The sequence below is a fragment of the Cryptotermes secundus genome, unplaced genomic scaffold, assembly GCF_002891405.2.
Source record: "Cryptotermes secundus unplaced genomic scaffold, Csec_1.0 scaffold1482, whole genome shotgun sequence".
Classification (NCBI taxonomy): Eukaryota; Metazoa; Arthropoda; class Insecta; order Blattodea; family Kalotermitidae; genus Cryptotermes; species Cryptotermes secundus.
In genome coordinates this window covers 451,613-466,102 of record NW_019734988.1, presented here as the reverse complement: position 1 = coordinate 466,102, position 14,490 = coordinate 451,613, and the positions used below count along the sequence as shown (strand labels likewise).

The 14,490-nt window shown below is 39.2% G+C and overlaps 2 protein-coding genes across 7 annotated transcripts in view; one reads left to right on the top strand and one right to left on the bottom strand.

Moving 5' to 3' along the window:
• The first annotated feature begins 12 nt into the window (after nucleotides 1–12).
• LOC111869186 (transmembrane protein 17) lies at nucleotides 13–5,410 on the top strand. Of its 3 annotated transcripts, none has more exons than XM_023860475.2 (4): nucleotides 13–1,147; nucleotides 1,255–1,370; nucleotides 1,749–1,862; nucleotides 5,074–5,410. In XM_023860475.2, exons 1-4 carry the CDS (start codon nucleotides 1,045–1,047, stop codon nucleotides 5,341–5,343), a joined length of 603 nt encoding a protein of 200 aa, XP_023716243.1. In that variant the 5' UTR covers nucleotides 13–1,044; the 3' UTR covers nucleotides 5,344–5,410. The 3 variants fall into 3 exon arrangements, with proteins under 3 accessions (XP_023716243.1, XP_023716245.1, XP_023716244.1); XM_023860477.2 differs by having other exon boundaries at nucleotides 14–1,147; nucleotides 1,255–1,328; XM_023860476.2 differs by having other exon boundaries at nucleotides 14–1,147; nucleotides 1,255–1,358.
• A 95-nt stretch (nucleotides 5,411–5,505) lies between these two features.
• The window catches only part of LOC111869185 (pleckstrin homology domain-containing family A member 8), a 17,187-nt gene continuing 8,202 nt past the window's right edge, over nucleotides 5,506–14,490 (bottom strand). For 2 of the 4 annotated variants that reach the window (XM_023860471.2, XM_023860472.2), the window contains 2 exons: nucleotides 11,013–11,163; nucleotides 7,643–8,332 (listed from right to left, as the gene is read on the bottom strand). In XM_023860471.2, the coding sequence (XP_023716239.1) occupies nucleotides 8,150–8,332; nucleotides 11,013–11,163 (334 nt within the window). In that variant the 3' untranslated portion in view covers nucleotides 7,643–8,149. The other 2 variants (XM_023860473.2, XM_023860474.2) reach the window with 2 other exon arrangements.

Sequence of the window (14,490 nt, the reverse complement as noted above, 5' to 3'; positions counted from 1 at the left end):
CCACTGAGGTCTAAGTGCAAGGGCCGAGAAGGCCTACCCCTCATACATACATTCATTCGTTCATTCATAACTCCTTGTTACATGAACATTTGACATCCCACCTAGGCCACATTCTCCTGTGCAGCACAATAGATCACTGCAGGTCGCGGTGCAAGGGCCGAGAAGGCCAACCCCTTATACATTCAACATGTGGCCAGTGATTCTGAGCTGGCGTTTGAAGAGTATGGATTTCGTCAAAGACAGCCCACTCACGTCTAACCATACACCAATCCCTATAAATTCACGATTAAAATGATCTCTTCCCCATAACATCAAAGAAGATATTATCCATGTCTTCCACCCAATATTACTTGTCATATTAACAGCCGACTGCGTTTTCGATACACCAAGAGGGTGGATATTTCTTGCAAGCGACTGCATAGGAGAAACCTCGTTCTAATGTGGGTGTACGCGTTAAAAATGACACTGCGTGCTTTTATTTACAATTCTATATTAGATAGTTATGAATAAATACTTACAGATAAATCTATGGACAGATCGGTGCCATGTAGAAGTATAACCCTACACTGAACGACATGTTTATTAGGGACGATCCGTTGTGATCCAGATTTGACTTGTGTTGAGGTTTTCTGTGCATTATGTGCTCTTCTCCACTCTTCTCCGACTCAAAAATCTCAGCATTTCGAATGTGTCCGAGGCTTCGTAGGTGCACACTTACGTTACTAATATTAGCACATTAATATATGGCACAATGTTCGATTTACTAACTACATATTGTAATATTCAAAGCTATAAAAATTCATCCCTATGAAATATACCCTAATCTGCTAATCTGCAAACCTTCACGCCCAACTTCACACCGTAACACGGAACGATGTTTACGAGCATTAAGACCGCTACGGATCGGCGACTCAGGCCATTCATCCTTAACCGCTTTTGATCGCTAATCTTTGCTTGGCGGGGGCGGGGTCTTTGGATGTACCAAATTACCAACATTACAACTATAATTTTCCCGAGTAGAAACAAGTTATAATTGAGTAAACAATGGCGGAATCGTTGAAGCGAAGGGTTACATGTGCCTCGGATAAAATATTTCCTGGTTTAACTTATTATAATTCTCACAATGAGAAAGAATTTATCGCATTAGGTTTTCTATTTTAATACTAATATAATAACTGATAATAAATTGTAGTTGCTTTTAAATTTTGAACGGTTTAATTATATGTTTAAGTAAGTTCAATGTCGAATTTTCAGGAACTGAAATTGTTTCGAGCCTTCCTCTTCAAATGTCATTATACTTCAATGTTGTATTCTTCCCAGTCTGGCTGGTAACAGTTGTAATTATGTTGCAATTTAAGGTAAACCCTCATGTAGGTGCACAGTCTTAATTTGTTCGATAAGGTATTGGTTAAGCACGACAAACTTTAGCTCCCAAAGTCTTCTCGTCTCATGATTGCCCAAATAGTTTAGTCAGGCTCCGAAGACTGTTTACAGATTACGAAGTGACGTTTGGTTTCAAGTGTAATGAGGCTGGGAGTGTGCTTGGAACTTTTTGTATTTTATTTTTTGTGGTTGTACCTCCAAATATATTGCTACCTGAAATGATAATTGATTTTTGTTACTCCTGTGATGGGGACCTTTCTAGATCTGCATAAAGAATCATATAAGGTCACCATATATAAAGGTATCATTGTGTACTATTTACTTTGGAAAGAAAACACTGCTACATAACATGTTTTTAATTTCAGTATGAATGTTTAAGCAACATATATCGCTTCATAGTTGTAACCGTTCTAATTGCTGTGATTGGCATTGAGTGCCTACGTCTCTACATGGGCTACTTGGGCAACCTCACAGAAAAAGTAATGTAAACTTATTTCTAGTAGCACTTTTGTTAAAAGTTATTATAAATAGTCCAAATAAGTTTATATTTATTCACTCCAATGTACAACTTTGTCTTCCTCATTCAGAAAGGTTTTGGAACCAAAATGTTTTGTTCACTTTTGTTCCTCCCCAAGTATAGCTCATCTCAGTCACATATTAATTATCCAGCTTATCAGATCAAGTTTAAATGTGCCAAGAATGTAAAGTATGAGGGTATTCGGAAAGTAACCCCCTCCTGTGAAGTGTTAATAAAACGAGCAATGAAAAAGAAATTTATTATACTAAAAAAAAATACATATATACTTAAGCTGTCTCTCAATGTAGTCATTTCTGGAATTGAGGCACCTGATATATCAGGGAATAAGTTTTTATATGCCTTTGTTAAAGAAGTACGCCACCTATGTGCTCAGCCACATTTCGACACCTTCCATTAACTCATTATTGTTGAAGCGTTGTGAATCTTGAAACCAAAAAGCAGTTAAAGCAGTGGATACACACCAACACAAGTCAAATGAAAACCTTAAATATTTTTTTTGAGTATTATTTATTGTGCACAAGTGGTAGAAAGCTGTATTACTTTTCAACATAATCTCCCCCATGCTCAATGCAAGTCTTCCAGCACTTACAAAGTGCATGAATTCCTTTAGAAAAAAATTCTTTTGGTAGTCCACGCAACCACTCATGCACCACATGGCGTATCTCTTCATCAGAACGGAACGTCTTTCCTCCCATTGCTTCTTTGAGTGGTCCAAACATATGGAAATCACTTGGGGCAAGGTCTGGTGAGTATGGCGAATGGGGAAGAGACTCAAAATGCAGGTCATTGATTGTCGCAACTGTTGTATGGGCAGTATGGGGCCTTGCATTGTCATGCTGCAAAAGGATACCTGTGGACAGCAATCCACGTTGCTTTGATGTGATTGCAGGCCGAAAATGATCTGAGGAGATCTGAGTATGATGCACTGGTGACAGTGGTCCCTCCAGGCGTGTAGTGCTCCAAGATAATGCCTTTTTTGTCCCAAAAGAGAGTCGGCATAACCTTCCCTGCTGATGGTTGTGTTCGAAACTTCTTCGGTTTTGGAGATGAGGAATGGCGCCATTCCTTGCTCGCTCTCTTCGTTTCTGGTTGGTGGAAGTGAACCCAGGTTTCGTCCCAAGTAACGATTCTTACAAGGAAGTCATCGCCTTCTCGTTCAAAGCACCGCAGAAGTTCTTCACAAGCATCAATACGTCTGTCAGGAGTCAGCTGCCGTGGCACCCATCTTGCAGACACTTTGTGAAACTGGAGCACATCATGCACAATGTGGTGTGCTGAACCATTACTAATGCTTAAACTTGCTGCAATTTCATTCAATGTCACTCAGCAGTTTTCCCTCACTATGGCTTCAACTGCTGCAGTGTTCTCTGGAGTCACAACTTGTGCCTGACCTGGACGAGGAGCATCTTCCACTGAAGTCACACCATTTGCAAATTTCCTACTCCATTCATACACTTGCTGCTGTGACAAACATGCATCACCATACTGAAACTTCATTCTTTGATAAATTTCAATAGGTTTCACACCTTTACTACACAAAAACCAAATAACAGAACGCTGTTCTTCTCTGGTGCAAGTCTCTTATACTGGTGCTGTGACGGTGTTTGTGCATCTGCACTATGCTGCAACCTACAGGCCATTCTGCACGCTGTTTGTAGCACGCTTACGAACTTACAGGATAATGGCGTTAAATTTCAATTTTTTATTACAAATTTAAGGTTTTCATTTGACTCACCCTCATATATATATACACACACACACACACGAAACTTTCCGAATAGCCCCACAAAAAAGAGGCACTCGCTTACCAGCAGAAAAATTGAGAAAAGAAAAATATGTTATAATAGATTAATTTTTTAACCTGTTTTTAATACCATTTCCTTGTTTTGGGGGTTATGTTTTTATAGTGTTGGAAATTAAAAAGCTGAGAGTTCAGACAAGCACAAAAGAGTCCATGATATATGCAGTAGTGTTATCACTGCAGTTCCTTAGTATTCAGAATTACAGAGCACAGTGAATGTAAGCATCTGCAGACATGGGACCAGGTTTAATAAGCACATAGAATGCTCCCTGATAATTAAACAGAAAGAGTGATAAGTAAGGTGAGCACCACGTTGTGTTGTGGGGGCTCTTAATGTATAGTCTTTGTCATTACTCCGATGACAACCCACTTCTTTGGAACAGTTTGTTGGCCCTGAAAAGGACTGTGGTTGCTGAGATGCTTGATCGGAGAGGTAGCACGGCGCGCACCGGTAAGGAGAAAGGCTAGTTACGGTGAATGGCTGGTGAAAGGCCAGTCGTTGAGCGCGGTCGCTGGAGCGGAGAGGCGGTAGCTACGCCAGTTGCCCAGTGTGTCAGGTATGACTACCGGCGAGTCCGTGTGGCCTAGTTGCCCAGTGAGTCGGGTGTGACCGGCAGACAGCCGTGGCAGTCATGCCTGGCGCAGCGAAGCGCCGATGCCTCCATAGACCGAGCACTGGCGACGAAGCCTGCTGGCTGATGTTGCTTGGTGTGGCTAGCTCATAGACTGATGATGAACTGAATGATTCGGCGTTGGAGCTGCCCCTTTTTATACACTGCTCGATGGGCGGAGCAAAACTTGAAATTGAGGAGGAAGAATTGATTGGCTAGCGCGCATAATGATGTTCACGCGGGCTAGCAGCGAGCGCAGTATAAATGTGAACGTTTGGAGCAATTTGATTGGTTAGCGCACGTGACGGTGAAAAGTGATGTGAAGAGTGTGCGTTGCAGAAAATGTGTGATAATGTGGGATGTTCCCACAGTGTCTTAGGTGGAAGTGATTGAATGGTTTCATAACTGATATTTTATCCTCAAAATAGAGGAAATTCTATTTGTTGGATATGAATTATAGCAAATCCTAGAGCCATTCTGTATGTGCTGGTGAAAAGAATAAATTTCCAGTGGACTTGCCAAAAGTTGAACCCAAATCTTCCAGTCCTTAGCCAGTTATTCTGTCAGACTAGTGTCAGTTTGGATAAATACATTTAAATGTTTACTAATCTAATATTTCCAGTGTTTGTCACTAATATTTTGGTGCAGTTGATAAGTTACTAATGAAAGTGAGCATTGGTATTCAGATATTGCAGCTTTCGTCCAAGATATGATATTAATCAAATTCACATTTTACACAGATACCTGAACTAGCCGGCTTCTGGATGCTATCACTGCTTCTGCAAATGCCTCTACAGCTGTTCTTGTTTGTGAATGAAGAGACTGTGCCCTTACCAATTGAACGTGTTGTCCAAGGAGTAATGCTGTCATTTTTAGCAGTACAATTGGTTTCTGGATTTTTTGCCCTCAGACATGCTTCACAGCATCAAGCCAACCGTTTCCATATTATGCAGTTTCAATCCATACCTGATTCAAGAAGTCTACCTGATCTAGCACACAAGCTTGATTGAAATATCCCTGCTGTATAAAGTATACACTATAAATATCAATAAATACTTTTCACAAGTAAAAGAGATATACAGCTATTCCTCAATTTATGTAATAGTTCGGTTCCAAAAAATATGCATAAATGTAACAATTTTCCCTTCTCCCCTCATTTCTTCCCTGCAAACCCATATAGCAATCAACTTACTATTCTCCCCATGTCTCTTAATTGGCCAGCAAGCATTTCACACTAAAATGAGCACTATTAACTTAAGTCATCCTAAATAAGTTGATCCCATTTTTGGAACTTGCATGTAGTGAGGAGTACCTGTACAGTGTTCCACATGCTGCTTCTGCATCTGGCTTTAAGCAGAAAGAAAAAAAGAGTACTCTGTGGGTTCCTTTCCACCATCCAACAGGCCTACAAGATAGATGTTTCTGCCTGAAGACAGGCTCCCTATGAAATGTTTTCTTTGTTGAGATAATGGACAATGTAAAACGAAATTACCCCCATGATAATATTAATCCACTGTTAGAAGCCTTGAGAGCCACAATCTTTGTGTTTGTCTTACCAGTACTCAAACTGAGAAATACTTGTTTTGTACACAACATTTAAAGTGTGAAGTTTTTTGTACAAGGAAGTCTTCATCTTCGAGAACTTTATAGGATAGGTCATTAAGGCCCATTTCTCACATGAATCCCAAGACACCATTCTCTCAATCATCATTCTGGTGCAGTAAGGCAGTTTTAAAAATATAACAACACTGTTTCAGCATAAGAATAGCTCTATGGCTACTAAACAAGCAGTAAAACCTTCATTTTAAGCGTCTGAAACCAAAAACACAAATTTCAAATTAAATGAACTGTAACTATGCAGTGTTCATTACGATGTACCTGCTGAGCATGAAAATTAATACAAATAAACATTACATGCTAGTTACAGAATTGGGTAAAATGTATTATGTACTTTCTAATATGTAGTACGAAATATATGAGGAACTGTTGTGGTGGTGAGAACAGATGATCTCGAGATTCTGTGAACTTAAGTATTCACTCAGGCACTCCACTTGCCCTTGTAGCTCTGTCATCCTGGTTTTTTCTATGACATTTCTCTGTGTCACGCCACAGACCCTTTGGCAAAACAGATATGGATAATTGTACTTGAGATGGAATTCCAAGCTACTGCATCACTTCTTACTGCATTGACAGCATTCCTTTTCCCAAGCTGTCACAGGAGCATTCCTTTCTATTTCTCATGAATAATAATAGATTAAGGGTTTTTGGTATGCCTGCAAAGAATGACACCCTGATTCATAAGTTCCATGTAACTTGTATTCAGAGGCAAATAGGGAACTTGAATGTGCTTCACTTCAAGGCCTTCTTTTATCTTATTCCTTCACTCATATCCCATGCACTCTCACAGGAGACACTTTTTGGTCCAGGATCCTTCTTCATATATGTATATACATCAATGAGCAGCATGTAAATAACACAATTTAAATAAGACAATAATTTATTTCTATGTAAACTTAACAACGTTTATAAAAACATTAGACATTTGTGTGTATTTATAGAAGTGAGCTATAGAAAGTAAATAGTCTTCAAAAAGGCTATTTATTTTGTAAGTGCAATATTAGAAAGCAATCATATAATTTTTACAGAAATTATTTCAGAAGTTTATATTTATTCTCAAAATATGAATTACCCACTTATGGCAGAACTATTCATACTTCCAAACAGAAATAGTTCTATGTCATTTTTATGTTACTTTAATTTGACAAGAATTTAGAATTTTATATTTTATTGAGTCATGACAATTAAGTTATATCTCATGCATACATAACAATAATATTGAGCAACTGCTTCCCAACACTGCCTTAGGTATAAATTCTGTTATTCTATTTATTGAATTAATTTCTGTTCAATGTAGTGGCTTAACAACTGTATTCTTATAAATATATATTTCACATTTAATGGATGGGAACCTCATTCACAACATTTCATTCAAAATATATTAAAAGTTTCTATAAAATGCTCATAACAATGTGAAATCTGAGACAACTTACTAAAATAACACTTCATATTTATATCACTTAAAGCTTCCTTGGTATTATATCCTATCATAGGCCATGGTTGCATATCATATGGCACAAATGATTTGCTAGTTTAAGTAAAAAAAAAGTTGTTGTCCCTGTACTTAATTAATCAAGGACAGTGCCATGAAGACATACAGGGGGGGAGTGGATGTATAGATCCACGTTTTCCTGACCTTTACAGTAGTTGGAGGTGAGTGGTCAGCTTCATGTCCCGGCCGCTTTACCCCCAGGGAAAGAGCCTCCAGTATCCATTGGATAGGAGGTTAGGTGGGGCCCAGAACAAGTCTGGACAATGCAGAGAAGCAAAACTTCTTGACCCTACCAGGATTCAAACTCCAACCTCTCTGTCATCCAGACCATAGCCAGTCGCTATACCAACTGCACTATCATAGCTCCCTGCTAGTTTAAGTACCAATTAGAAATGCAATAAAATGCCAGTTTTACAAACAGTCTAAAATGCTATACATACGTAATATTAAATTGCTAACCAATTATCATTACTTTTTCATTGGTACTGGATGACTTAAAAATGTGTTCATGGAAACATTTCTGGGTTATAAAAAAACTCAAGTATAATCACTGTATACAAAATGTCACATTGAGCTACAAAGTATTGTATTTAATAATGGTGCCACCCTGTTGCAAACACAAACCCATCTTTATCTTTTATTGTGCTCTCTTAGCAGAGAATCTAAACTGATAGTTCCAAAGTATGGCAAGTATGATAAATCTGCATTTACACTTTTGAATTAGATTCCAAACCGTTTTCTAAGTAAAGCTGTATAAGTACTTGAATATTTGAATCTAATCCTGTAAGGAAGATTGCCATTTCACGTAGCACTGCCTCATCATGATTCTCTCGCCCTAAAGCTAGTGTTATCATCAGCTCACTTCGTGAAGGGCACATCCGAGCCAGAAGCTAAATCAAAATGAAAATGTCAATACACACCATTCTTCAATATATGTTCAACATCCCAATTTAATATGAGACATATTAATTCACTGCTCATATTAATCTCACAATTTGTAACTGCTAATTATTTTCTAAAGTCAGCCAATTAATAAACAGTTTTATACCATTCATTTTAAAATATATATGAGTTAGCCTGCAAGAAAAAATCAGGTTTCTATATTCCTACAATTTGGTATGAAAGAACGCTTAACTGCAGATGTCCCAGATGTCCACATATCATAAATCTGCCCTTCAACCTGTGTCATGTATTTAGAAAATTCTCTTTAAGGAACCAGAAGGAAAAGGTTCCACCTATCACAAAACCTGTTTCTGGCTACTCACCATGACATTTTGGAGATCACTAGCAGTTTCCACCCCCATAGTTTATTTGAGGGATACAAGTTAACTACATGGAGCACAAACTTCCTTGAGACGCTAACAGTCACTGAGCTATTCAATAAATTCCTCACCTTCAATGAAACCTCAAAAGTTCATTTCCATTTTTGCAAGAACCGGTACATTGTCCATATATGTTCTAAAATAAAGTTCAAGGGTTTAAAAGAAACTAAACTTTGCATCAGCATACAAGCCAAATGAGGAAGGAAAATTGACTGATACCAAACATGTACATTATATGTACAGTAAGAAACAGTTTGGTTTACTGAAAGTGTAACACACATCAACATTCAATTCACAACACTCAGTACTGAATAGTGTGACTATCATGACATGATTTAAACAAGCAATATACTCCTAATTCAAGCAATACTGTTTCTATATTAAAAAATATGAAACAAGAGAAAGGTTCAAACTACATGTGATAAGAGTCTTTAATGACTCCATAATTACTACAGAAGCAGAAACCTCCACCTAAATACTCACCGAAGAAAAAGTCACCAAGTATGTTTCAACTACTGGGTATACGTAGGGCAGTCAAAAAGTTCCCGGAATTCCCCTGCAGACAGAGAACAAGTTGTGGTGGGAAACTCAGCATGTCTGCTCGCAGGTGCAACAGGCCTGGATAGGTTTCAGTGTGCAGTGTCGTTACTGTTCCGTTTGAATTAGACGTGAGTGTTGGTCATTCGGTGCAATGTCGCAGTTCAAACAGTGTGTGAACACCAAGTTCATGTGCAAATTGGGAAAATCTGCTTCAGAGACGTTATCGGCCCTGCAGCAAGTTTATGGTGATACTGCACTAAAGAAATCCACAGTTTACGACTGGTTTTACCGGTTTAAGAATGGGCAGGAGACGTTAGAGGACGACCAGCACAGCAGGAGACCTTCAACATCCAGAACCGAAGAAATGATTGGAAAACTGCGACCACTGATTCGATGTGATCAAAGAATGACCATCATGGAGTTGGAGCAAGAACTTGGTACTGTTACTGGCCATTTCTACATGCAAGTTTTGCAGAGGCTGCGCGATGCGGTTCGGAGGAAGCGGCGTGACAAGTGGTTTCTGCATCATGATAACGCACCGAGCCACACAGCGCTTGTTGTGCAGCAATTCCTTGCCGAGAAAAACATTCCTGTCATTGCTCAACCACCATACTCTTTGGATCTTGCTCCAAGTGACTTTTGGCTGTTCCCTACTCTGAAAATGGGCCTCAAGGGCACACATTTCGCAACCATGGAGGACATCAAATCGAATGCGATGGCTGAGCTCCAGAACATTCCAAAAGAAGCCTTCCACCACTGCTTCAAACAATGGCAGGATCAATGGAGCAAGCGTGTGTGCGCACAAGGGTCCTACTTGAAAGGTGATTAGGTAAGCGTTGCCGTATGTCCTACCATTAGAATGCTATACCACCAATCTGGGAACTTTTTGACTGCCCCTCGTATAATGTCTCTGTTATTGATTTCTCGTTACAATTACATATATACATACATATAAAAGTTGACTAGGCAATATGGCATCATTTTTCAGATATATCTTGTAATCTAATTAACGCAGAAGGACGATTTAAGTGGAATTACATTCCAAAATGTATGGACATATTGAAGATGTTACAAGTGCTTCAGAGGTTTTTGAGTCCAGATGCTTGCAAAGAAGATTACCACAATTCAGTCAAGAAGTAATGCCATTTGGTACCTGTCATGTATTTTTCTTCTATCAATACAATTCACAACTTCATATGAATGAAAAATGTTAGGACCCAAGGCCCTAATAACAACAAAACTGGAAAGGTTTAGCAAATTATACACACTTCCCACATGCATTCTTTGCATTAATATTCCCTTATGAAAGGATACTTCAATGACATCAATCTATAGAAACAAAATGGTTCTACATTTTTGCAAGGAACTCTGATATTGAATGCCATCAAAACCTGTCCAGGAGTTATAGAATTGAAATAGCCAACCGGGTGGGTGGGTGGCCAGATGGACTGACAGACACACACACACACACTTCCCTATATGAGTTCAGTTTTGCATGTTGTTAAATGAATGCAAAGCCACATCTCTAGGACTGTCAACCAGTTAACAACTGTAACACACTGTGTCCAAAAGAACTGCTACCGGCTAGTGTAAATTCTGAATGTCTGGAGGATGGCTGATGGGACATAAACAATGAATACAGATGATGGAATTGCAATACTCACATGTATTACATTAAATATGACTTGTATAATAAATTTTCACTTACCCCAAACAACTTCTGAGTCATCCATCCATGGTATGCTTCCAATGTTTCCTTGTATGCTTTCTTCAGAAACGGAACTAAATCTTCAGACTTCTTACCCTGCTGAGAGTCTTCTAATACACAACTGAAGAATGTATAGATGAACTGGAGGGCTCTGAAGTAAACAATTATATATAACTACGTTTCTTTCTGACAATACTAGCAACCATAGAAGAAATTTCCTTTGTTTCCATTCAGAAGCACTGGAAGTATTTAATAATGGTGCCACCCTGACGCAAACACAAATCCACCTTTTATTTTATTACGCTCTCTTGGCAGAGAATGGGGGCATGTGGGAGCATACTTGGTTGAGGCACTATGCTACAAGGCGGAAGGTTGCAGATTCCAGTCCCAATGAGGTGGATTTTTTCAATTGACGTAATCCTTCCAGCTGTACTATGGCTCTTTGGTTGACTCTGCCTCTAACAGAAATGAGTACCACAAATCTTCCCGGAGGAGGGGGGCACAGGTAAAGGGCGGCCAGTGCATATAGCTGACAGCCTTACCGCTATCTGTGAGCCGATTGTCTAGATAATGTGGGACCCTCAACGTCTCATGATCTTATGGGCCTTCATGGCCTGTTAGACAGAGAATTTAAACTGATAGTTCCAAATTATGATAAGTATGACAAATCTGCACTGGAAGAAACACTGAACTGTATTCCAAAGCATGAAACGTCCAAGAAGTAGACATTTCAGAGAGCAGAAAAACATTTTACATTGTCTAAAAGACCCACCAAGAAGCAACCTAAAATAAAATATTTTAACTCTAAATCACCCTGATGGCACCTTTGAAGGCCAAATTTCAAAAGTGATTTAAATGGAAACTCACAATACATTTCATTTACATCCTGAAGTAAGAAACATGGCTTCATATTCAGAATATCCCCTGTTTTTATCTTGACCAAGACAAAAAATATTATGGCATATCTTTTATGAGTCTCCTCATTACCTCCAAACTGTGACACAGTACCTTGAAATGGGCCATAACTCAAAACCATGCAAGTCTAGAAGCCTGCTGATTGCACTGATATGAATTAATACCTTCAACCCTTGAGATGCGCTTACAAACCTTGCACTTGACACAGTGTAAATAATTAAACCATGCAACAAGATCTGTTTCAATGTACAAAGATTTGAGAATGAGTGGAACATAGGAATATGAAGTGATAAATTGCTGAAAACTTGCTATTCCTTTAAACTGTTATGTAAATATGGTATTCTGAGAATCCTGTACATTTGACTCTCTGCAGTAACTGTACCAGTTTTGACTTGAAGTAATACAGTAAACTCCATTATCTGGCCAGTATGGGGAATGGGGTGTGCCTGTTAAACGAATCTGCCAAGAAAGGCAGAGTTGTATATTTAAGCTCTATCATTAGCATCTTGTATAATTACATTCTCACACATGTTACATACAAACTGGAAAATTATTTGAACTCTTAAAAGTAATTTACACTAAATAACTCGAACAGAATCTTCAGCAGTTGACAGTTAATTTGCTGGTCACAGAATTCCTGGCATTTATGGAACCAGAAAGTTCACCTCTGGATCCCATACTAAAATCAGTTTAATCCACTCCACATTTTCACACTCCATTTTTCTAACAACCATATTAATACTATCCTCCTACATACACCTAGATCTCTGAAGTAGTCTCTTCTCCTAGCAATTTCTGACCAAGATTTTGCATATATTTCTGAATGTAATTTCGACAGAAAAAAACAGCATTTACATAAGAAGTCTTTCTACTTGGAAACAAAATCAAACAAAATATTGCAGTTAAATGTTGAATGTTAAAATTCTGCTTCATCTTGGGAGTTTCTGGAAGTCTATTACTGGCCTGCAGGGCAGGTATCCTGACTAAGATCTTTCATGGTTTTCCTCAGTCTCCCCATGCAAATACTGAGACAATAGTGTGATGTGGATGGCGTAGTGGGAGGTGGGGGTCGTGTGAACTCTGTGATCTCGCGAGTGACATCACATACCCCCACTCCGTCCATCGGCGTGCAACGCTCGGTAGACACCCCTTTCCCCACGGTGACATAACATGGGATGCCGCAGTTGCTACATAGCCATAAACAACTCCTGGCACCGCTGCCCAGCAACGCCTTTGTAAACACGGTGGGAAGTCCATGCAACGACTGTTCCTAGGCAGTCGGTAAACACGACGTTACACAACAGTGGTGCCTATTACGTAACTGTTTTCTGTGTTGTCTGTAACGAGGCTAAATAAGGAGCAGCGAAAACTATTCAATAGTTAGTTACGAGTTAGCCAGGGGGTCAGTCAGTAGTGAGTAGTGTGTGTGTAGCCGTTGTTGGAGACAGTGGAACTGGAACAGCCACTGAGTTCAGTTGTAGGGGAAAGAAGAATACTGGAAANTGTTACACAACAGTGGTGCTTATTACGTACCTGTTTTCTGTGTTGTCTGTAACGAGGCTAAATAAGGAGCAGCAAAAACTATTCAATAGTTAGTTACAAGTTAGCCATGGGGTCCGTCAGTAGTGAGTAGTGTGTGATCAGGAGTGACACAGTTGAAATGTAGCCGTTGTTGGAGACAGTGGAATTGGAACAGTCACCGAGTTCAGTTGTAGGGGAAAGAAGAATACTGGAACGTGTGATTAGAAGGGATAGTGTGAGAAACAAATGCTTGGCTCACAAGAGAAGTAACTGGGAGTGTGTAATACAGTGACACTGGTATTGCTCCCATATCGTGTTATGAATACGTGTAAACTACTGAAGACAGTGTGAAGAGATTTGTGTGTAGGGTTTATAAATTGTGTAAACCCCTAACAGTGTTATAATTAATTGTAGCCAAAACTTGTGGGTTGTTAAATAAACCAATTAACACTCCGAATGGCGTCTTCAGAGACCAAAACATGTTGCAATATCTTAAACTAAGCCAAAATTGCTTCCTTCCACATCCAAAATGTAACAATATTTATCAGGGAAAATTCTATGACAGGAATTCCTTATGTAATAATATCACACAATTTCCAAAACCAATCATCAATTCATCATATTGTAACGTGTTTCGTTACCGAAGACGCTGTTCGGATTGTTAATTGGTTTATTTAACAATCTACAAGTCGTAACTACAGTTGATTATAACACTGTTGCGGGGTTTCACACTTTATAACCCTATTCGCAATAATCTGTTCACTCTATCTTCAGTAGTCTACACGTATTCACAGTACGGGAGCTATGTAAGTGTCACTGTGTTACACACTCCCAATTACTTCTCAGTTATCACAAACTATCGCTGAATAGCACACGCGTCCAGTTCTTCTTTCCGCGACTGCTGCTATACTCCAACTGTGTTACTCCAGCTCACACACTAACTCTCGCTTGCTGCTCAGCCGGCTTTTATTCCGTTCGCTGTTGCCTGTTGCCCATGTCAACAGCGGCGTTGTGTGCCATGTCACAGTAGGAAGCGGTGCCA

Coding starts and splice junctions, on each gene's coding strand:
- LOC111869186 (XM_023860475.2), top strand. CDS start 1,045: ATGGCGGAATCGTTGAAGCGAAGGGTTACATGTGCCTCGGATAAAATA. Junction 1,148..1,254: donor GAAAGAATTTATCGCATTAG/GTTTTCTATTTT, acceptor TCGAATTTTCAG/GAACTGAAATTGTTTCGAGC. Junction 1,371..1,748: donor AATTTAAGGTAAACCCTCAT/GTAGGTGCACAG, acceptor TTTTAATTTCAG/TATGAATGTTTAAGCAACAT.